Raw genomic sequence first — 24,621 nt, 5'->3', positions numbered from 1 at the left:
ACATCCCCATTCCTTTTTATTTCCTGTTTTGTTTTGTTTTTTTTTTTTAAGAGAGAGAGAGAGAATTTAAAAATTTTTTTTTAGTTTTTGGCGGACACAACATCTTTGTATGTGGTGCTGAAGATTGAACCCGGGCCGCACTCATGTCAGGCGAGCACGCTACCAGTTGAGCCACATCCCCAGCCTTTTTTTTTTTTTTTTTTTAATTTGAGGTAGGGTCTTGCTAAGTTGCTTAGGGCCTCACTAAATTGCTGAGACTGGCTTTGAACTTACAATCCTCCTGCCTCAGCCTCTGGAGTTGCTGGAATTATACAAATGCACTACTGCCCCTGGCTCTTCTATATGCCTCTATATCACACACACAGGGGTAGGTTCTTACCTCACTGGCCAGCTCCTTCTTACTCAAGAGTTGAGTCAGGATTTATCTTGAAATGACTAGAGGAAGCATTTTTTGTTAGATTGAAAACTGTCCTGTATGTCCTAGATTGTTTTTGTCCTTCTCATTTTGGTTAAGACTATTTGCTGCTAACTTTGTCTCCTTGGACTAATCCTAAATAGTTTTATGTGTTTGCTTAGATATTGTCTAATGCTTAATTAAATAATGAGTCAGTGTTTTTTAAAAATTACAAGTGAAATACTATTTTTCTGTTCTAGAAAACTCTACAAAGTAGTTGGTTTTCACAGGTTTAATGATGTTTGGGGGTGATGCTTATACGGATGCTGACATGCAGGCAGATATCAAGTCCACCTTAGCAAAAAACTTGTTCAAAAACTGTGAGTACCATTATCTTCCAAGAGTCCTAAGGTACACTGTTGAGGGAATCCATAGATACTACCATTTCTATCTACAAGTACTATTGTCCAAATATTAAGTACTCTTCTAATCTATATCACTGTCACTCCACCCCTTTCTAAAGGCATTTAAGATAAACAGTCTTCCATATGCCCCGCCCTCCTCTGCAGCCCTGGTGAATACTTCTCCTTATGCCTAGCATAGAATGTAAACTCAAGATACGTGCTTTTTAAATAGAGAGTAATATAGCCCCACCTCTGCCTACCCTGGTCTTGACTGTTTATTCTATGAGTGCTCCAAAGAGATTAGACTAAGAGTCAGAGACTGAGGTCAGTTTGATGACAGTAGTGCTAGAACCATATAACCAGGAAATAGTTAGAAGCATAGTTTGGCTGCAGCCATGCCAGCCATGGTTGGCAGGTAAGGTTGGGTGGCAAATACTGAGAAAAGAGAGATTAAGGGAAATATATATAACAAGGACCAAAAAAGGAAAAGGATGGGGAGAGGGAGGGTAGGAGGGAGGGGAAGAGAGACAGAGAATATGATAGGGAGGGAAGAGAAAAGAGAAGAGAGCAGAGGAAAAAGGAGAGAAAGAATGGAAGGTCAATTATGTGTAAAGAAAAGGAAAGATATTCTATTCTGGCTGGGCATGGAAGTGCTTCCCAAGGCCTCGGCCATGGTGGTTGAGGCAGACAGGAGGAGGAGTATGGTGCTTCTCCAAGGGAAGTCTTCACTGTTGCTGTTTCCATTCTTCAGAGAGGAAGAGGTGAAAAGAGGAGCCGGGGGCATTTATTTGCTGTAGAAAAAGTTAAAACTGTCTAGTAGTTTGAAGCCATGCTAGATTCTTTCTATACCTCTATAGCAGCTTTCATATTAGCCAGAGGAATGCATTCATTTCTATTCAACATTTGTAAGAATATAAACAATAGAGGTGGACTTGAGAAAATTGAATAAAATGAAAATAAAAACAGGCTTTGGCCATAGAATCATGATCTTTCATCATACATTATTCTCTGTGTATTGTGAATTGTCCATTTCTGTTTTTTTCCCCAATTTGCATTCATAAACAGGATTTTTTCTCCACTGTGTAAGAACCATATGCCTCTGCTTACCCTATTTACATTAGCTATAATCTTTCTTCTTTTATTTTATGAATAAAAGTCTCCATATCATGTCATTTAAATGTATTTTCCTAGTCTCCCTTCTTTTACATTCATCCCAGTGCACTTACTATTCTTTAAAAAAAGAAGAAGAAAAAAGAAAAGAAATCCTTGTTAAAATCACAAATGAAGAAAATTCTTTGTTTTAACCAATCATCCTGTTCTGTCTCTATAGAGAATCTAAATTCTGTTTAAATGGAGTTTTCAAAAGAGCATAACATACAAAATGTCTTGTTCAATTTAGAAATAATGTAGGTCATTTATTCCACTAAGAACAGATAAAAGAACTAGAATCTGTAACAGTGATTCTCCACAGATAACATACATGGGCTAAATTAAGTTGGTGCTTTGGTATCCATGTTTTTCTTATTTTATCATCAAAATTAAGAAAACTTTAATTATTTTTCTCAACTTAGATCTCAGTCCAGTATAATATAGTGTTTAGTTACACCAAGACAAAATTTTGAGTATTCCTTAAGTTAACAGGTGATTTTAAAAATGATGATTTGATGGATAGAGGATGTGGCTAAGAATTATATTTAAATCCTGGTAATATATTGCAACTGAATAACAACACATAGGAGTCTACATTCATAGGTGCAGCCAGATATAGTATTTTTCTTTCAACATATAAATGTGAAACTTTTAGTTTGACATTCTTCCTTGATTACAGTGAAATTCAATTCATTTTGTTTTATTATTGTAATGTGTTCAAGATGAACACTACCATCAAAGTTAAACTTCCTTACAGTTATATGGAGAAAGCCTACTTTAAAATATGTACTCTGAATCCATTGTTCCATGTACCTCTCTATGAACAGCAGTTAACTGTAAAAAAATACAAATACTAGAAACATTTTGCAGCCTTTTTGTTGTTTAGTAGAGAAAAGCTATTATCTGTGTTAATCATTATATTTTAAATTAAACTAAAGAATATTTTTCCTATCATTGTTGATTCAGTCAAATAGTATTTAAGAATTTGTGTCATTTTATAGATATTACTTATACATCTCAACGGTTTGGAAATACTATGGAAAAATAACAAAGAATCATAAAGAACTATTCACTATTGCTAAAATGCAAGTGTAAAAGAAATCAAAAGGCCTAATTTTTTGAACAATGCTAGTAGTCATTCTGATAAGTTCAACGCTGTAACTCTTCAGTTCTTTATTCTCTTGGCTTTAAACTGAGTTTCGTTTTCAAAATTCTATATAACATTTCTTTAGCTTTCTCATAAAGAGCTAACTAATGTTGAAAAGAGGTCTTAATAATATTTTCATGGGGAATGTCTTAAGAGTTTTTTCAAAAAAACAAAATCATAGAATATCAAAGTTTGATGGCATCTCCAGGATCAGAGTTGATTTAATTTATGTCTTCACTCAGTATAAGAATTTCTTCTATTTCATATAAGTTTCCATATAAACACTGTAGTATTAACCAAATTTTAGATTATATGTCAAGATTTGAAAGAACTCAATCTATAATGTAGTGATGGGGATACAACCCAGGACCTCACACATGCTAAGTAGGCACTATACCACTGAAGCTACATTTCCAGCCCTAATGCTAACATTTAATGAAACAATTTTTATATTGGCTTGGTAAGAGACCAAAGGCCATGCATATTTTTAACACATTTAGCATGAATAAGTCACCATATGATTTTTCTTTAAGGAAGGGCAGGAAACAGATGTGATATAGGTCACTATTGTAGAAAAATATTCATCCAAGAAATACAAAATAAAAATTACTTATTTAAGGCTCTCCTTGACCAAAAAAGAAGATGAAAACAGTAAGTGAGCACAATACTTGGGAAATAAAACACATCTATTACCCCCTCATTTGTTGACCAAATGAAGATCTCTTCCTTGTTAGGTTTTTGTGAAATGTGAAAGTAGTCTGGCAAATGCTGACGAAGAGTATTCTACAAATGGGAATTGTATTTAGTGACACATCAACTCTCAAATTCTTTTTTTTGAGAGAGAGAGATAGAATTTTTTAATATTTATTTTTCAGTTTTCGGTGGACACAACATCTTTATTTTATTTTATGTGGTGCTGAGGATCGAACCCAGTGCCCTGCGCATGCCAGGCGAGCGTGTTACCGCTTGAGCCACATCCCCAGCCCCTCAAATTCTTTCTCTTTGTTTTGTGTGTGTGTGTGTGTGTGTGTGTGTGATGCAAATGATCAAACCCAGAGCCTTGCACATGCTAGGCAGGCTCTCTGTCACTGAGCTATATCCCCAGCCTGTCCTCAATTTTATTATTAGCAACTGAGGAATTTCTTTTATGCACCATTATGTTGGAGTTCTGACCCCTTGATAAGCAAGGTTCTTTCATTGTGAATATTGCTTCTTTTTTTTTAAAGAGAGAGAGAGAGAGAGAGAATATTTTAATATTTATTTTTCAGTTTTTTCGGCAGACACAACATCTTTGTTTGTATGTGGTGCTGAGGATTGAACCTGGGCCGCATGCATGCCAGGCGAGAGTGCTACCGCTTGAGCCACATCCCCAGCCCAGAATATTGCTTCTTAAGTGTGATTTTTCCTCCAAGGAGAAAAGCTCCTTTAAGAACTCTGAAATATATCTTGTTTCAGTGCCCTATACATATTACCATTGTTGAACACTTTTTAAAATTTTTAATTGATTTTTTAAAAAAATAAATGACAGTGGAATGCATTACAATTCTTATTACACATATACAGCACAATTTTTCATATCTCTGTTTTATATAAAGTATGTTCACACCAATTTGTGTCTTCATACATGTACTTTGGGTAATGATGTCCATCACATTCCACCATCCTTGCTAACCCCTTGCCCCCTCCTTTTCCCTCCCACCCTTCTGCCCTATCTAGAATTTGTTGAACATTTTATTTATTGTGATTATTGAATTTAGAATTTTTAAATTAATGAGATTTTTCGAGTAATCACTTTTTAGGTATATATTTTTAGAAAAAAATCTTAATTATAGCTTTGATATATCATATAATTTATGCACGCATTGAAACACATCTATAATGAATTTTAATGCATTTGAAATTGAGCCTTACAGACTAAAATTCTGCCTAGACTGGCTTCAGATTTGTTCACCATAGGCTATAGGGAAAAAAAATAGTATTTAATATTAGTTTCACTCATTGACAATCTCATGAAGATGGCCAGAACTTTGAAACAGGGCTTAGAACATGGTAAAGGTGTATTTCAAGACTGGAACACTGCATTCAACTATTCTTTGACACTTATTATTAATGGGGCATTAACCATACATCTAGAGTCATATTCTACCAATAAAGATGGCCACTATATTCTGGAAACCCTGTTATATATGCATTATCCCCCTGATTCAGGCAGGGGACTGGGGTCATGTGGAACAGTAGTTGAGTACTGAGCTATAAGAAAAGTAGGTTGAATCATAGCTTTATCACTTACTGTGTGATTTTATACAAATATTAGTTTCTGTATCTTTTGCTTTTTGTCATTTATGTGTATTTGTATTCACAGAAATAACAGTACATGTTTAACCCAACACACAGGACTGTTCTTGAGAAGTTTGATCTTATAATTTGACTTTCCACTATGCAAGTGTTATTATTCCAAACTTACTAGGATCCATGCTATTTACAGTTTTTAAGTTTGGAATTTGGAATATATTTCAGGATATACTGCCATTTTAAATATCAGGCAGATGACCTTTAGGGGTCCTCTAGCTGTCTTATACATGTGTTCATACATAAAATATTCCTAGAACCAGAGGACCAGTCAATAGGGCAGTAATGTCTGTCTATTCCATCCTAGCTCCTTCCCAGAACTCCATGGGTTTCAAATGAAACATGTAATTCTGAGATGGTGCTTTATTAAGAAAAATCATCCTTGCTATTCCTCTTCTCCCTCCCTTTCCCTACGACCCCTATTCCCTATCTAAGAAATAATTTAAAAAGAAAAGAAAAGAAAAATCATGGTTAAGAATGTATCTTAGTGACATAGCACTTGTCAGCATGTGCAAGGCCTGGGTTTGATCCCCAATACACTATATTGTAAAAAAAAGAAAGAAAAGAAATCTCTCTAGAATTTCAAGAAATTCAAAATGAAACACAAATATTTATTTAAAAATGTATATGTGTGTGTGTGTGTGTGTGTGTGTGTGTGTGTGTGTGTGTGTGTGTGTATGCTTGTGCATAGTTTGAAAATATCTACAGTTGATGCTTTGGAGAAACAACGATGAATAATTTAGAAAATTTTATTGTTACATTTTGATACAAAAATGACCAACATACAGTCTAACTCTCAAATAGCTTATTGCCCCTGAGAATGCAGTACATAAGCAACAAAGCTGAATGAAATAAACACTGAAGTACAAGTATACTGTAGATGGAGCACAAGTAAGGATACAATTAATTTAGGTTAATAAAATTGGCAAAGGCTTTGGGAAGGTGCCTGAACCTGCAAGTAAGCTGTATCCTTAAAGATAAGTTTGATTTTCATAGGCAAAGAGAGATGGGGATTTAAGATAAAAGGAACCACACAGGCATGGTGTTTTGAATGTGCATGCTTAGCCAAACAGAATGCATGGAATATGCAGTGAGTAATAAAATTAAGAAAAGGTAGTCAGATTGCAATAGATCCTGAATGCCATTGTAAAGAATTTACATTGATTCTATAAAATGTTTTAAAAGGGCTTCTCTGAAAGATAAGAAATTGGTAGCAAGGGATTTACATTGGATTCTATAAATTATTTTTAAACAGTTTATCTGAAATCTAGAAATGGGAGGCCAAGCTCTATCTCCCCAGTCCCAAGCCCTGATAACCAACTTATCATCAAAATTTCTATCTATCATAGCGGAAACTCAACAGATCTAAGTCAAACCCATTCATTCCAACCTTCACTCTGTCTACGTGTGTTCTTGATAGCAGCAGTCACTCAGTTACCCAGTGCAGAAATTTGGAAGTTACTGGAACTACATCATCTTCATGTATTCTTGCATCCCATTGGCTGTCAGATTTTATTTTTTTTCATCTAGTTCTAAATATCTGTAAATTTGTCCTCTGATCTACATTGCTGAGCATGTTTCCCTCTGCCCCAACCCTTGTAGATGTATTGTTCATCCTTTTCTGCTCTTCTCTGGTTTTCTCAGACTGGTGCCATAGAAGGCATCACTTGCTCTTCCTTTTGTTTGTATTTCTGGTGAGGAGCCTGTTGCCTCGTGGGAGCTACCCAGAGAATCATGGAACACTGAAGGAAGAGGAGTCCTGGCTCCCTTGCTGGTTTCTTTAACAGTGTCAACACTTCTGAAAACAGCATTTTCATAAATGTCCCACCAATGAAAGTTCTTAGGAAAATTTGGACTCCTTCTAGGACCCAGAATGATACAGTTTCCTGTGCCAATTAGGTTTGATGCTCTCAGAATTTATGATTCTCCCCCCTCAGCCTCCCAAGTCATTAATTGCAGGTGTGCATCACCACGCCTGACTAGAAACTACATATTTTACACTGTTTTGCAGAACTATTTTTTTTTCCAAATGTGATATTACAACAGTGTGTAATAATAGGAAAATACTTATTCTAAAATGATAAATATATAATTTATTTATAAATTGGAACATTATATAAATAAGATAATCTCAGCTTTGTGAAAATATACAAATACCAAGATGAAAGGAAAAGAAGTAATTGTTCTTGGTTGTGAAATTAGTGCTGTTTTTTCTTAGAAGTTTGCCTATAATTTTCCTCTGCAGAAAGAGAGAACAAGAACAAAAGAAGGAAACAGATTATCCAACTCTGTTTGTTTTTTTGTTTTTAAATAATTTTTAGTTGTAGGTGGACACACAATATCTTTCTTTCATTTTTATGTAGTGCTGAGGATCAAACCCAGTGCCTCAGTAGTGCTAGGCAAGCGCTTTACCACTGAGCCACAACCTCAACCCCTGTTTTTTTTTTTTTTGTTGTTTTTTAGTTGTGAATGGACACAATTTACCTTAATCTTATTTATTTATTTTTATGTGGTGCTGAGGATCAAACCCAGTGCCTCACTTGTGCTGGACAAATGCTCTGTCTACCACACAGCCACAAACCCAGACCCCTTTCTGTTTTTAATAGATATTTTATAGATTTTTTTTTCATGTTTTAAGAATATTACTAAACTTGTGTTTTTTTTTTTTTACCAAGGTGCTTAGAATTCATACAGATGCCTGAAATTTACTTAAGAAGTTTGAATTTAATTTGCAAAAAGGCTATCTGACATAAAGTCTAAAAAAAAAAACTGAGATGATCTTTTAACTGCATTATTAGTGATAAGGCGGTTGTAAGAAGTGAGGCTGGAATCTGTTTTAGATGCTCATGAATTGTAATTTAGCTTAAAATTAAAAATTTACCAGAGTATTTACATAACCATTTTCTTCCTCTTCTCAGAGGACAGATTATTTTGGGCCCCTTATCAGTTGTCAGGCTTAGTGTTGCATTTGATTTGATCAGCTCAATTAAAAAAGCTAAAAGTTAGATTTATTGAACTGCTTCACATTTTAATAATTTGGATAAATTTTTCCTCAACTATGACTTATCTAAATGTTTTAGTGCCCATCTACATATAATTCTCTCTTATGCCATTTAATTTATTTCAAAAAGGAATTTTCAAATAACCTAAATTGCAGGGCATATTTAAATTGCCCCAAAACATGAAATTCCAACTTGAATATTACTTGTCAGAATCAATGTACCTTTTTAATGTTTTTTGTGTCCCTACATATGGAAGATGAAAAATGAAATTATTCATTGTGGAAATACTTAAAGTTCTAAAATATCATTTTGTATTTTTGCTGCAATAACCAAATTTAATGAATTGCTCTAAGGGAATTTTTGTATAGTTTTTCTCCTCCATTTTGTTCTCCACATCTCATTCTGTTCCTCTTCTTTAATCATTAACTTCCAATTCCCCTAGATTTATAGTTTAACTGTCTGCTGGAGGACACATTTATATGGAACATTTTATTTTCAAATAACATTTATTTAGAATATCAGTGAAGTGTGATACATACAGACATGGAAATTCCTTGATTTTTATGATAAAACAATTTGGTTTAATCTAATGAAAATATTTGAGATAAATGTGGTTGTTTCTACATTTGACAGGGCCAATCTCAATTTTGATAAAAATGTCAATTTTTAGATGTGAAATCTGTAATAAACAAAAACAACCTTTTAACACAGAAGACTAAGGTAGTTTTTATGAACCTGCTATGGGAAAGTAAGTAAATGATCCTTTATAATTTTACCAGCAGAAAAAACATGATTATACCATTTTATAGTTTATGTCAAATTGGAATGGTTGTTGCCCAAGTAAAGGATGCAGCCTCTTAAAATGAGAATAGAAAGTTTTTCTTTGTTCTATTTATTGTTTTAATTGTTGGGAGGATATTTGGTTAAAGTGAACATAATTTCATCTTGTGGTCAATTTTGCTGCCTCCATGTCCCCCAAACTTGCTTAAAGCAAATTTTGTGCTTCAGATCATTTAATTTCATCTGAACTGACTTAATATGATTGTCTGGAAGAAAAAAAAAATGGGGCTTTTTGAAAACATAACTTACATCTGAGTATTAAACCTAAGCAACAATGAAAATGTCATTCACATTTTCAAATAAAAAGTTAATGTTGCAATTTCCCTGATTGTTACATACACATCTTTTCATAGACATTTCCTTAAAGTTCAAACAAGGTCCAGGCTCCATATTGCATTTGGTTGATGTGTCCTTTAATTGTCTTTTAATCTATGCATTTTCTGCCTTTTAAATTTTTTTAAGTAGTGGTTGGGCACTTATTTACTAAACATTTCCTAGGTATCTTTTAAATGAAAGAAACCAACAAGTATGTTCATATTAACATTAGCAAAGTAATGTTTCACATTAGAATTCATTCACAAGGCATATGCCATATAACTCTTGCCATAGGAAAGAACATATCTTAAAGTTCATTTTGTATGAAATAACATATTTACTTATATTTCAAATCTAGCACTTACCTGTCTCACCTTAAAAGGTCACTTTTCATCAGATCCACTGGACTTGAATTTTTCCCTCATGGTGATTTCTTGTCTCTCCACATTCTTTGCATCACTCCTTCAGTATGTTTGGACATTGCTTAGTACTTGACGTCAGGACCCACCTCTATCAATATGAAGTTAGCCCCACCATCTGTTCCCTTTTCTTCTACACGGGGATTGTTGAACATTACTGGAAAATGTCTCAACAACATGTTAAAATGTTAACGTTATACTTTTTTAACCTGGATTGGGCACTTATTATTAACTCTGCTGATCTCTTAATGTCTCACTAAATTCTTACTAAATTCCTTGGAGCAGTTTTTCTGAGTCGTTTTCATTTATACACAAGCCCACTCTTGAAATTCTCACTGTGCACTTCCAAGCAGGAGGTATGTTAAGGGCATTCAGGGACAGTCCCTTAATCTGTTTCCCTTTTCCCCTGTGCCCTACATACTACCAAAATGTTTCCATTATAATGTACTTTCCTATCCCCATAGTCTTAGCATATTTGTACGATCTTATAGCATCCAATGCTGTATTTCTTTCCTGCTTTATTATTTTGGTGTCCATGCATTTTTTCCTGTATGCCTAAACATGTTTAAATTTCAGTAATTAGCACACACACACACACACACACACACACACACACACACACAAAAGAAACATGCATAATTGGATGGGTAAATGGGTGGGTGGATGAATGGACTAGTAGTTGAATGTTAGGTTTTCTTATCACGGTACAGTAATTTGCTGTGTATTATAGGTCTCTAGGCCCTAAAGATCTTTTTAATCTTTCTCTCTTTTCCTTCACCATCAGTCAGCCAGTAAGATATGTCAAATCATCTTGTACGTCACCACCATCCCTTTTTTTTGTTCCCAGTAGGTATTTTTTTCCATTTCTTATTTTTAATTGTTTTATTAAAAAAAATTTAAGGAATTTGTTTTAATTACGATGGAGTTGAAGAATATTATACTAAGCGAAATAAGCCAATTCCAGAGAACCAAAGGCTGAATGTTTTCTCTGATATGTGGATGCTAATTCACCTCCATCCCTTTTATTCCTGCTACCACTGTCCACATTGGGATTTTTATAGAGATGGGGACTAAAACCTCATTCCTCTGCCTGCTATTAGCTATTTTACTTATCCTATATATACAAACATATGTATTGATCTTCTTAAGTGTTGTTTTAACGACATTATTCTTTAGCTGTAAAGTTTCAAGTGGTCCCTGTTGTGCCTTGGGGAATTTGTAGTTAGCCTGGCATTGAAGGACTTCTTTGTCGTCTGGGCCAGATTTGCCTTCATAATCTTTCTAGCTCTATTGCTAACTCCTCCTCAACATAATTCCATTTCCTACCAAAATCAGTTCCCTACCTTCCGGGCTGCTTTGCCTCCGAGCCTTCCTGAAGGCTCAGCTCCTGTTACCCAAACTGCTCATCACAAACACTAATCTACAGCTTTCCTAATGCATCTGGACTCATGACCTGAGTCTTTTTCTTGCCTTTAGTGTCCTTCACTAATTTTTTTTTATTATAACAGGTACTCTTTTATATCACTAAATATCAAGTAAGGCAACAGTTGTCCCAAGCCCCCGATGATTGGAATTCTCACTCTGCACTTCCAAGCAGGAGGGACGGTTTCTTAATCTGTTTACTGTTACTGAAAAAAAGGCTATCTCCCAAGAGGTGCCAGGAAAAATATAAAATACCATAGCCAGTTTGCCAAGATCTAGATTCTGGACCTTAGGCTTGAGAATTGAAAGCCTGATCCATAAATTCACTTTGACTAAGCTTGGAACATTGATGTCTGACAACAAAATGCCATATTACAGTACCAATTGCAATGGCGCAGTGTCCTAATAGATTTGTTTTATCCAGCTGGCTTATTTTCTCTTTGGAGCAATATGTACACAGTTAGCCCCAGAATAATTGAAGGCATAAAATCCGAACAAGAAGAACTCATGTGATGTTTAAAATGCTTCTGGCTCAAATGCCATAACTAAACCAAGTTTACCAAGCCAATATTACAGAAAGATCAAGTTCATGCCTTTGGATACCCACACTTTTTTCTGGATAGTACTTAGATGAATATGGGCACTGTTTGTTTGTATCGGTGATTCTACTTTATTTCCCTGGCTAAGGAACCAACTGCCATATTCTCATACTGACATACCTACTTTTGTATGTGTCCCTCTTATTCATTTGGCTCTTATCACATCCTGCACATTCTCTCTTCCAAGCGACTTTTTACTCCAGAGTTTTGATCCACTATGCATTGACCTTGAATTCTTAGAAGTGTCATTTCCTTCATTCATAAGATGTGAGGGGGATGCTTCTTATTCTCAGGTACTAGTGATACAAAATTCTTAGTTAAATGTAATTGTTCCCTAAGTTTGGTCATTATTATTTTATAACCAGTTATGCTTATTTATAGTTTTATGAATGAATGATTTACAAAATGATGTGCTCCTTGAGGACAGGCTGCATGTAAGCACTGCATTCCATCCCAACAAAAATTTACTGAACATCTGATATTTGTCTACCATGCCTACCTCAGAAGGAAATACACTCAGGTTATATAAACTCAGTTGTGGAAAGCTCTAACTAGCCCAATAATAATAAAATGTACATTATAAAAATTCAGTTGTTTTAATTTTAACACTAATAGTTTGTGTAGAAAGTTTTCACATAATTCTAAAATGATTTTTTAAAAATTTCCACTTTTGAATATTCTCTTCCTAATGGTTTCTTCCTATATTTGAGTTCTTTTTTCATTTCAGTGTCATATGCTATATATAATATGGTTAATGAAAATTTAAAAGCCGGATAAAATAATATAATAATGATCTACTCTTTTGCAGTATTTTTATGTTCTTGGTCAGAATTTTGAGAAGTTTTCTTTGGTTCAAATTGATGATTTAAAATAATAGTTATCATACATTTATTTTCTCTAAAGTTTTCTTGTAAATATCACTAGTTAAAATAACCAGTTGCATGCATTAGTATAATGCAGAACTTAAAGGTTAATAGCAAGCTATTAAGAAATTAAGTAGAACAATGTTTATTACTTTTAATGTATGGCCTTTGGTCATTACACACACACACACACACACCTCTGTTTTAGCAAGTTGCCTTCTATATGACTGTGCCGCAGTCTGGCTGGGCACAAACCATGAGCCACTGAAGCAGGAACAAACTTTATTTTTGAACTAAAGAAAACACTTCACACACGCTCCGCTCCGGGGGAATTCTCCCAAATCCATGCCCCCCATCCAGTAACCAGCCACCGGAAATCTCCTCCAGAAATCCCTCCTCCTGCACTTCCCCAACCTATGGAAACTCTTGGGGAATCCCCACGAAAACTCCAAAGTAGCATGGGAACTCAAAAGTAGGGGCCAAGGCAGATAGTAATGCCTCGCCTGTCAACCAATACTGTTAGCAAAATGCCAGGGCCATACAGACTGGGCCATGGCTCTCAGCATGACTGCTCACTCGCTAAACCTGCTGAAAATGTAGTCATAATTAAATTTATTTCAGTTTTTTTATCCTAAATTTTGATCCAAAATTACAGATATTTATCTGTAAAATTATAAAAGAAATAACAAAATTTTAATTTTTAAAATACTGACAATAGATTGTAAAAAAATATCATTTTAATTTTTCTGTAAATTTGACTTTTATAATAAAGGTGAAAGTGAAGTTAGAAAACATCAATAAATATTATACTTTTATACTTCATTCCTAGTGAAGTAATACTACTCTGTAACCTTCTATTCTATATGCCCTGAAATAATAAAGTACTATGTAGCATGCATGTTGTCTTCAAAACATTATGAATGTATCATGATTTCTCAGCAGTCTATGGTTGCTTTTGATGAATATATAAACTTAACTTTCTGTTTTTACAAATGTTTCTAGAATTTTACTAAAATATAGTCCTGATTCTTTAGTAGCAGCACTTGAGAAAATATTAGCATTTCTAGTTCTCTAATGTTACATCAGCTATCTCTGTTTTATAAATTTTTAAATAAGTTTGTTCTTTAATTGATACATAAAAACCCCAAAATTTTGCATCTTAAATGGGGTACCAAGTATTTGATACATGTACACATAGTATAATTAGATTTCTCTCTTCTAACATTTATTTCTTTATGGAAAAAAACACTCAAAATATTCAAAACATTCAAAATTTTCTTCTATCATTTTGAATGCACAGTACATATTCTCTGTGTATAGTTTCTCTATTATGCAATAGCATGCCATAAATCCTTACTCCTATCTAACTGCAACTTAGTATCCACTGATCAACATTTCCCCATCCTCTCTCCACTTTTACCAGCCTCTGATCACTACCATTGCTGTCAGCTTCTATGAGGTCAACATTTTTTAGATTCCACATGTGTGTGAGATCAAGTGGTGCTTGTCTTTCTGTGCCTGTCTTACTTCACTTAAAATAAAGATCTCTAGTTCCATCCCTCTTGTTGCAAATGATGAGGTTTCTTTCTTTTTATGGCTAAATAATATTCGATTATGTATATGCACCATGTTTTACTTATATGTTTTCAGTTGAGGGACATGTACATTATGGCTAAATAATATTCGATTGTGTATATGCACCATGTTTTACTTATATGTTTTCAGTTGAGGGACATGTACATTATTTACATTTCTGGCTATTTTGAAAAGTGCTGCAGTAAACATAGGCATACAGGTGTCTCCTCAACTCACTGATTTCACTTTCCTTTGTATACCTACACAGTAGTGAGATTGCTGGATTATATGGCCATTCTGTTTTTAATTTTTCAAGAAACCCCCATTTAGTAATGGCTGGAATGATTTATGTCCAGCAATAGTGTGTATAAGTTTCTTTTTCCCCACACTCAACCAGTAATTGTTATCTTTAGTCTTTTGATAATAGCAGTTTCTCCTTGAGTGAGGTGATAACTCAAGAGTGATTTTGATTTGCATTTCACTGATTATTAGGGATATTAAGCATTTTTCATATAGCTATTGGTCATTTTATGCCTTCCTTTGAAAAATGATTATCTAGTTATATTGACCATTTTTTATTGTTGTGGTACTGGGGATTGAACCCAGTGCCTCACATACACTAGTCAAGTGCTTGACCACTGACCCACATCCCTAGCCTTGTATTGACCACTTTTAAATCAAGTTATTGGTCTTTTTGCTATTGAGTTTTGGAGTTCCTTTCATATTCTGAATACTGACCTGTCAGCTGTACACTTTACTAATATTTTCTCCCATTCCATAGGTTATCTCTTCACTCTGGTTGTTTCTTTTGCTGTGCAAAAGTGTTCAAGTTTGATATAATGTCATCTGTTTATATTTTCTTTTTCCTTTGCTTTTGAGATCTTGTCCAAAAAATTCATGCCTATTCCATTGTTCTGAGTAGTTGTTCTCTGTTTTCTTCTAGTAGTTTCATTGTTTGGGCTCTTAGATTTAAGTCTTTCATCCATTTTGATTTGAATGAAACTCTTGAGTGAACAATGTTTATTTTAAAGAGTGTGGCTGTGATACTCCTAGAGTTGAGTCGTGCACAAAGTTAGAGGCATTATAATTGTTAGCTGGTTGGACAGAATCTGCTTTGTTACCCCTCCTCTCCTTTCCAGCCTCAAATGATGGAGCTCTGAGGAGACTCTGGAAGGTGGACTGTTCCTGTGGTCACACAGCTTGATCATCCCAATGCATGGAAACTTGGGGACTCCTGAGCTCAGTTCTTACCAACACTACCTACTTTATCTAGATCCTCTGATACCTGAGCTTTTGAGACACTTCTCAGATCAAGTTTCAGTAAAAGTCACTTTGGGGGAAGTAATGGGAAAATGAGAACATGTAAGAAGGTCAAATTGCTGAAATTAGTAAAACTGACTCTCTTTACAGTTTCACTTAAGACTGTTTTTCTTTCCTCCAATTTCTTTTAGACTTCTTCACTAAACGTCATTTTCAAAAGCAAAGGAGCCTACTTGCACAGTGCTGATATAAAAGTTTACTTAAATAGAATAAAAATAAAAGCATATTTTATTTTTAAGTACTTTATTTTGAAGTATAATTGTCATGCGAAGAATGTGGGAAATAACATCAGTTTCTCTCTGAGTTGCATCCATATGTATCATTTCTATAAATTAGTGCCATTGTCCAAACATACCTCTTTACATCTTTTGGCTTTTATTATAATACTCTAGATTTTTTTCCCCACTTTTACTAAGTAGTGATTGATCAGATTTTTGCAAGTTATGAATAATGCACTAATCTGCTTGTTTAATAGTGAAAGCTGATTATTTATGTGTCCTAGATATTTGTGACTTACAGGTATCAAATCTTTGTTGTTGCCCACTAGTAATATATAAATCAATTTTGAATGAGGAGCCCCTAACATGTCGTGGGTGAATCAGTTTTCATAGTTTAATATATAAAAATGAATCTCTGTAATACATTTTCATGGTGGTTTGTAATCTTTACTGTTCAATTATTTAGCTGTCATAATCAGTTGCAATGTAGAATTTCAGAGTGAGATCTTCTCTGTTTTAATCAATTCATTACATACAGAGCTGTTCCAGTGATTTCTCCAAGACCACTTAATTTGTGGCACACCGAACTATCAGGTCTTACTTAGGCTGCACAAGAATTAAGGCCAAAGATACTTATTCTTTGTCTCAGTCTCTTTTTTGTTTGTTTGTTTGTTGAACCCATTTTGCACATTATTTTTGACAGTTTTTATAGATTTAAAAGTGATAATTTCCCCTTTTTTAAAATATTTTTTAGTTGTCAACGGACCTTTATTTTACTTATTTCGATGTGGTGCTGAGAATCAAACTCCATGCCTCACATATGCTAGGCAAGTGCTCTACCACTGAGCCACAACCCAAGCCCCTCATTTCCCCTTTTCTATTACTCAATTCTTAGAAGCTTTCCAGTTGCGTTCAACTTAGTTATAAATACAGTTATTGTAAGGCTCCATTAATCATTTTTTAATTTAAATTCCCTATTAGTTTTTCTTATGATGAGAAAAATAAATTCTCCTGTCTCTATTCAATAACCAAGGAAAACTGAATCCCTTCAAATGAAGCATAAAAGATATAATATCCCTTTTTGAGGATGATAATGACAGTTGTGTGACTACAGAACATTAACCTGAGGTACACCTACATTTCATTAAATATCTAGGTCATACAAAAGCATATTGCTAATAGCTTTGTGTCCTAATAGATTACAAAGAGAAAAGCAATGTAAAATTTGAAAATAAAATGCTGAAGATAATGCAGCGTATTTCTAAGGAAATGCAAGTATTTAGCATCAACATTGTAATGAACATTTTCTATCAAATTTGTCATCCAGTTTCCGTTTGTGCAAGTGTATATCTTGCTGGGGACTGAATCCAAGGCCTTGCTACTGTTCATGTTTCTTATCACTGGTTTCTACCACAAAGGTTTTTTTCCAGTGTACTTACAAATATGAACATTATAATAAATGTCATTAGACAATCTCACAATGTATTCGTGAGCCAGTAGAACTTAGATATTTTCAGTATGCATATTATTATTAGACACATTTTTCCAAGACACTGTTTTGATCAGATTTTCTCTTTTTCAGGATTTATATTGTTCTGTGGGTCAAATCTAAACATGTATCATATTTTCAAGATCTTTTATAACCTATATAATTCTCTGATTACATTTATTTTATGCTTATAAGCATTATGATCTTTGGATTTAACTTTAGGTGAATTCAGTACACATTTGTTAAAATATTATCATCATCTTTATTCTCATCTTTGCCTGTGTGTCTTTGCAATGCTAGTCTTCCAGCTTAGATAGCTAAAAATAATCTTTATTCATTATTTAAGGCTTATCCTTGAAGCCCTGTTGTCTGTTTCATTCTCCTGTGTTCCTACTCCTAACAACCATGCACATACAGACTGAATTTTTAAATTTAATACTGTACTGTGAGAAAAATAAGTAAAAACTAATGTCCTTGAATCACGTTCTCTGAAACTACTAAAAAATATCATGTTTCTTTCAAATGTTAAAAGCAATGCAGGATATCTTTTTAAAAAATTTCCAAGTCTCATGATGAATAGCCTTATTTCAATATATCAGGCAAGAACAAAATAAGAATATAGAATCAAGAGAAGAATTTAAGGACTATATACTGTTGTGGTAGTTTAATGAAAACCATTCAACATAAATGGGTTTTGTGTTGCTATATAATCAGTCAATGTACCTTTTGAAAGCATTATTCTAATCTGGCATATATTTTTCTTTGATTACAAATAGTCATTATGGTCATGTCTATTGCACAGTGTAATTTAAATAACTAGCTGGGCAAGTAGTAATTTCAGATAAAATTTTGAATACATTATTTCTAATCATTACTCTTCCCAGAATGTAATCCACCATAAAGAAGAGCTGCATGTTATGTTACCTGAAATGTTCTGTAGTTCTTTTGTAACTTTTCACTACATTGAATGAAAGCCTGACAATTATCAAGAATATGAATAGTAATAAGTATTGGCGAGGATGTGGGGAAAAGATACACTCATACATTGTTGGTGGGACTGCAAATTAGTACAACCACTTTGGAAAGTAGTATGGAGATTCCTGAAAACTCTAGTAATAGAACCACTATGTGGCCTAGCTATTCCACTCCTCAGTACACTTCCAAAAGATTTAAAATCAGCATGCTACCATGATACAGCCACATCAATGTTTATAGCAGCACAATTTACATAGCCAAGCTATGGAACCAATGTAGGTGCCCTTCAACAAATGAATGGATAATATGGTGTGTATACAAACGGAATATTCTTCAGCCATAATAAAGACTAATATGGCATTTGTTGGTAAGTGGAAATTATCATACTAAGTAAACTAAGCCAGTCCCCAAAAGTCAAAGGTCATATGTTTTCTCTGGTTAGCAGAAGCTAATCCAAAATAAGGGGAAAGGGAAATAAAAAAAAAAGAGAGAGAAAAAAAGGAAGCATAATTTTAATAAAATAGAGGAAAGATCAGTAGACAAAGAGGATTAAGGAGGAGGAAGAAGGATGGGGAAAAGGAAGTACAGTAGACTGAATCTGACCATATTGTCCTATGCATGGATATTACATGGTGAGTCTTGGCATCAGGTGTATCCACAGAACACTAATAAAAAAAAAAAACAACTGTAAATGGATTGAAGAGGGTTTGGTGGAGTAGAGTTAGGGGAGCAGAGGTAGTGGGGGTGCAGAGTGGAAGAGCTAGGAACTGAATTGGAGTTAGTTATGTTCCATGCTTTTGTGATAATTAAAAAAGAATAAATTTTTTAAAAGTAAAAGAAGAAATAAAAACCCCACAAAGCAGCCTGGCTTGGTTAACATTAGATAAACTTGTTGAAAATGTATAATCTAATCTCCTGGATGCTGATTTAGTGTATTATCTGCATGCAAGAATGACTGTCATTTGTTTTACCTTTGATGTGAATCGTTCAATGGCTGAGTGACTTCAATTACTTTTTTTAAGCAAAAATCTTTATGTATCCTGGTAATATGTTTTTGTTCATTCCTAAAGTCTAAAATAATTTGTTGCAGGAGACTATCTGGTAAATTAAAAAGGAATTCTTAGATACACAAATTAAAGAATATCATGTTGTATAGCAATAGAAGTTGTTTTGAAATATATATATATATATATAAATGTGTGTTGAATACTTTCTTTGTTATTGCTCATATATTATATCACTACTCATTAATGCATAGAAATTACATTAGATTAATAATTGTAGATGTGTTTTGTAACTTCACATATTTGATATTATTGAGAATATTTTCACGATGTAGGTAAGATTGTTTTCATTAGTTTCTGCCTTCTGGTGCCTCATACCAATTCATTAATAAAAAAGAAATGAGAGATACCACTTAGCTTGGTAGAAATTGTTCTTCCTGCAGACAGTCTGGCTGAAATTTTTCACAGGTAGTGTGAAGAAGGTCATCTCCTGATACGACCATGGTCCAATATTTTGTTTAAATATAGTAAATAAAAATGTCTTAATATTACCAATGACTCAATCCTCTTCTAACATATCCTGAAGTTGTCATGTGCCTGTTCCCATGCTATTCAATTCCCTTTCATTTTTTGATGGCTTTGGACCCTACTTCCTATTACTCTTTTTGACACTTATCTTGCCTCAATTCCTGGCAATTGAAATATACAATGTAAGAGATCTTTCTATAAACCTCCCTCCTTGTCTTTTCCTGATGATCTTTTCCTAAAATACCTTAGCCATTGACTCCCAGTCATATCCTTGAAGGTAACCTGCAGATCCTCCCTAATCTAATTCATGTATCCCTATCTGACAATATCTTCTGCTTCTATTTCTGCCTTCCTGACTCTGGTGTATGCTTTTATCAAACATTTGTCTTTTTATTTTTTAACCTCACTTTATGGAAAGTTTCAAAAGTAGAAAGAATAATACAAAGAGACCTCCTATATACAGTAAACCATCCTCAAAAATTATGAATTTATGGCGAAATTTTATTTCATTTCCTATAATGTGAAGTAAATACAAGTCAAGATTTTTTTCCTCTGTGGCCATATTAACATGTATATTTAAAAGATAAGATACACACTAAACCTAAACACACACAATTCCTTAACATCTACCTGTCCTTTAAAACCAGAAAAACATTCAACTCATTGATCTCGTCCCCATTTCTCTGTCTCCCACAGTCATAGCATCTTGTTTCCACTGTATTTCTAGCCCAAATGACTAACTAAATGATTAGTCATTTATGCATACCTTCAATTCCTCTGTCCTTTCTCAAGTTGTTACACAGTATGGCAGGACCACAGCCATTGTTAAATCAAACTCTCTGGCTATTCCGCGCCTACACACCTGCAGCTGAACAAGGCCGGAGAATAAGTCACAATCATTATTTATATACTGTTCCCATAACAAGTTTAATACCTGGTGAGTCCTTATGCTAATCAGCAACCAGACTCTATTTTCTTAGTCGATTTCCTTTCCTACCCTTCTAGATGACTTCTTGGTATCCTTTCCTAAGACCTCTAAAATATCTTTCTAAAGCTTCACTCTCAGTTGAGGACCACATTTCCCACAACATCAAGAAAATCCACTTTCTCCAGTGTCTCCAGCACATCCCGTCTCCTACCAGAAACCGCATGTTTGTATGTGGCCTTTAGACTTCATAGAATCATTTGCTGGTTTGTACAGTAAATGCTATAATTCCTTTGTTTTTGCACTAGATTCTATCCCTCATTAACCACTCAGACCCAAAGGCCTTGCTCCAGGAACTCTCCTCTTCCCACCTCCCCTCCCACATTCTCTTGCATCATTTATTTCCGCTTTTTACTGGAACATTTTAGTAGTAGATATATGCTATTATTTTTCTCACCTTAAAACAAAACAAGTACAACTCCTCTTGACACAATTTGACCTGCAGTCTTGCTTCATTTCTCTGCTTCCTGTTTATAGCCAAATTATAAAAAACATAGTTGTCTTTTGCAGTTATATCCAGTGTCTGTCCTCCCATTCTCTCCCAGACACCTTCCACTAAGGCTTTTGCTCTTACTTTTCACTAAATCTGATTTGGTGCTCCAAATACCCTCCTCCTTGATACTGTGCTTGGATTTCAAGATGCCTCCTTGTTGTTACCTTCTCTTGTTTTAGCCCATTTTAACTTTGGAGTGTCACAGGATTCATTGCTTGATCTTCTATTTATCCTCTCTCCCTTGATGACTGGAATTCAATTATCTTCACACCATTGACACCTAATTTACATTTCTGGCCCAGACCTCTCTATTCAGCATTCTATTTGGATATCCAGACCCCTCAAACCTAAATTTCCTTCTTAATATTGAACCTAAAACTTACTGTACCTGCTGTCAGTTCTTTCTTTGTGAGGCAAAAAGTTTTAGAGTTGACCTCCTTTGCCTTTTTTTCCTCCTCTTTACGTGTACTCCATTCACAAGTCCTTTGGGCTCAAATACCCAGCATCGCCCATCACAGACACCACCATCTTGGTCCTCACCATCACCTCCTGTTACAGTTGTTCTATTTCAAACTTTGCTCCCACTCCTAAAGTCTGTTCTTTTTTGGGGGGTGGGAGGGGTACCAGGGATCAGACTCAGGGGCACTTGACCCACTGAGCCACATCCCCAGCCCTATTATTTGTTTTATTTAGAGACAGGGTCTCACTGAGTTGCTTAGTGCTTTAATTTTGCGGAGGCTGGCTTTGAACTTTCAGTCTTCCTGCCTCAGCCTCCCTAGCTGCTGGGATTACAGGCACGCCACTGCACCTGGCTCTAAAGTCTATTCTTAACACAGTATCCAGAATTATTGATTTAAAACATAAACTATTATTATAACAAATCAGCATATATGTTTTTGCTTATTTTTAATATATCTTTTATTTATATAAAATGTCATACTTATTAGTATATGATTTATGTATATGTATATATGTACATATTTAATTGTTTTCCATTTTGTCCAGTTTTTACTGAAACTAAGGAATTTCTTAATCTTTATTATATATCTGAAATTGCTTCCTAACCTTTCCTTAACAGGTCATTGCTTTAGTGATGGATATGTTTACAGATGTGGACATTTTCAAAGAAATAGTGGAGGCATCAACTCGGGGGATATCTGTATATATTTTACTCGATGAGTCCAATTTTAATCATTTTCTAAATATGACTGAAAAGCAGAGTTGTCAAATTCAACGTCTCAGGGTAAGAATTCTATTTTTTTCTCAGGCATTTTTGTGCATCATTTTCTTCTCCTTCAGTTTAAGTCATGCTAAGATTAATCATTCCAAAAGTAAAAAGAAAAAAAAAATGTATGTATACTGAAGGTGATACAATGATTGATCACAGACAGGCCCCCTGGAGCTTTTCAGAATATGCCTAAAAACACATCCTTATACAAGGCTTTTCTTAGTTAACTTTGCTAGTATATTTAATGCTTCCATTTTGCAGGTACAACCTTGATCTACTGACAGGAGTAGTGGCTATGATTCAGCACACATTGCTTGTCAAGATCATTTGGCATACAGTTATCAGTTATGTTTGACTTTTGAAAGGAAGATTTTAATTTGTTATTTTATCTTCATGATGCTATAATTCAAAAGGATTTGTCACAATAGGATCCTAAGTAATTAATAAAATCATTCTCTATAAATATAAAGCACCAGCTACCGATTCTTTAAGCTTTGTTGAAATGTATTTTATAAATGATCATTTTTCTTGAGTAATTTTTGAGAGATTTTTTTCAAAATTTTTTATGTGTTTTAAAAGTTGAATTTAAGTAAATGTTTTGTTATTAAGGTTTTCTATTGATATATATTTGACTTTTCAAAATATCTCCTTTCTAGCCATAATTTAAATTTATATTTACATATAATTCTAGAATATTCGAGTGCGGACAGTAAAAGGTCAAGATTATCTTTCAAAAACTGGGGCAAAATTCCATGGAAAACTGGAACAGAAATTTTTGTTAGTTGACTGCCAGAAAGTGATGTATGGCTCTTACAGGTAAGAACATTGTGTTTGTTTTCAGCATTATCCATCATTTAAATAATTAATTAAGTTTCAAATTTTTATACAATCGACTTAGCTCGCTCTTAAAAACAAGAAAGGAATGCTTCCATAGAAGATTGGAGACCATGTTTCACTCTTGGTCCTGCCTCTAAAGGATTAAGACTCTAGGCAAATCCAATATTCCCTAGAGCTTCAGGTTCTTCTTCTAGAAAATGAGGAATTTGACTAATATCTTAGGTTCCCTACAGCTCTATAACACTACCCAGGTAGTTTTTCTCCTGTGAAAACACTGTACAGTGTACAATAAGTAACAACTACTACTTATAAAAATAGAAGCTCTTCACTGCTTTGAAGAGACTGTTGAATAGATTTTTCTTATTTTGGTGTTATTCAGCATCTTATCACACTAGATAGGCAGCCCAATCCAGGTCAGGCTTATCCAGAATATGCACACTTGTCTACATTCCCTTTTAAATCCTGGCATTAATCCTGCATGAGATACAGGATGAGGCTGTGTGAACAAGCAGATAAAAGTACCTGCAAATATCTGTGTAGTGCCAGGTCATCATGGCAGTGCAGATTCACTGTTAAAGATGAGAGAGACCCCAGAAGAGAGGTAGATATAAATAGGAGTTGGGGGCGAGGGGAGTCCATGGTCTCTTTTTCTTAAAGCTTAAAAGATCCCAGGAAGGAGGAACCACACTGAAATTGATGGCCCCAAGCAAGTCACGTAATTTGGTTGCACTTTGATTTGCTGAGCTGAAAATAAGGATATTCATAGGACTTGCCTCATATGACATTGTTATGAAGATTAAATGAGTTAATGCATCCTAAATCCCTAATCTTAGCTATTATTTTAGGGCTTTGTTCTAACTATTATTTTCTGCTACCATTCCCTTTAAGCTCAGGGAGTTTTTTTTTTGTTGTTGTTGTTGCTGTTTGGAGTTCCAAGTGAACACTTGTTAAGAGCAGAAATTACAATTAATGCTTAAAATTAATGAGTTCTTTTAAAGTCTTATTATATGTGTATATATTTGTTCAGACCCACTTAGTTTTAGTGTTTTTAATTAAAATTGCAATT

At 34.3% G+C, this 24,621-nt stretch overlaps 1 protein-coding gene and 1 long non-coding RNA gene across 6 annotated transcripts in view; one reads left to right on the top strand and one right to left on the bottom strand.

The window, feature by feature from the left end:
• The window catches only part of LOC144366175 (uncharacterized), a 100,778-nt gene extending 90,597 nt beyond the window's left edge, over nt 1–10,181 (bottom strand). For 2 of the 5 annotated variants that reach the window (XR_013425092.1, XR_013425091.1), the window contains exon 1: nt 9,966–10,181. This is a non-coding gene — a long non-coding RNA (uncharacterized LOC144366175). The remainder of the gene's footprint in view (nt 1–9,965) is intronic. The other 3 variants (XR_013425094.1, XR_013425093.1, XR_013425089.1) reach the window with 3 other exon arrangements.
• Nucleotides 1–24,621, top strand: part of Fam83b (family with sequence similarity 83 member B) — a 61,736-nt gene that overhangs the window by 24,387 nt on the left and 12,728 nt on the right. Inside the window, exons 2-3 of the mRNA XM_040282827.2 lie at nt 22,569–22,733; nt 23,410–23,534. Of these exons, the coding sequence (XP_040138761.2) occupies nt 22,569–22,733; nt 23,410–23,534 (290 nt within the window). The remainder of the gene's footprint in view (nt 1–22,568; nt 22,734–23,409; nt 23,535–24,621) is intronic.

This window comes from Ictidomys tridecemlineatus, chromosome 8 (genome assembly GCF_052094955.1).
Source record: "Ictidomys tridecemlineatus isolate mIctTri1 chromosome 8, mIctTri1.hap1, whole genome shotgun sequence".
Classification (NCBI taxonomy): Eukaryota; Metazoa; Chordata; class Mammalia; order Rodentia; family Sciuridae; genus Ictidomys; species Ictidomys tridecemlineatus.
Note: the sequence above shows the minus strand (reverse complement) of the source record. Positions and strands in the feature narration are given on the sequence as shown.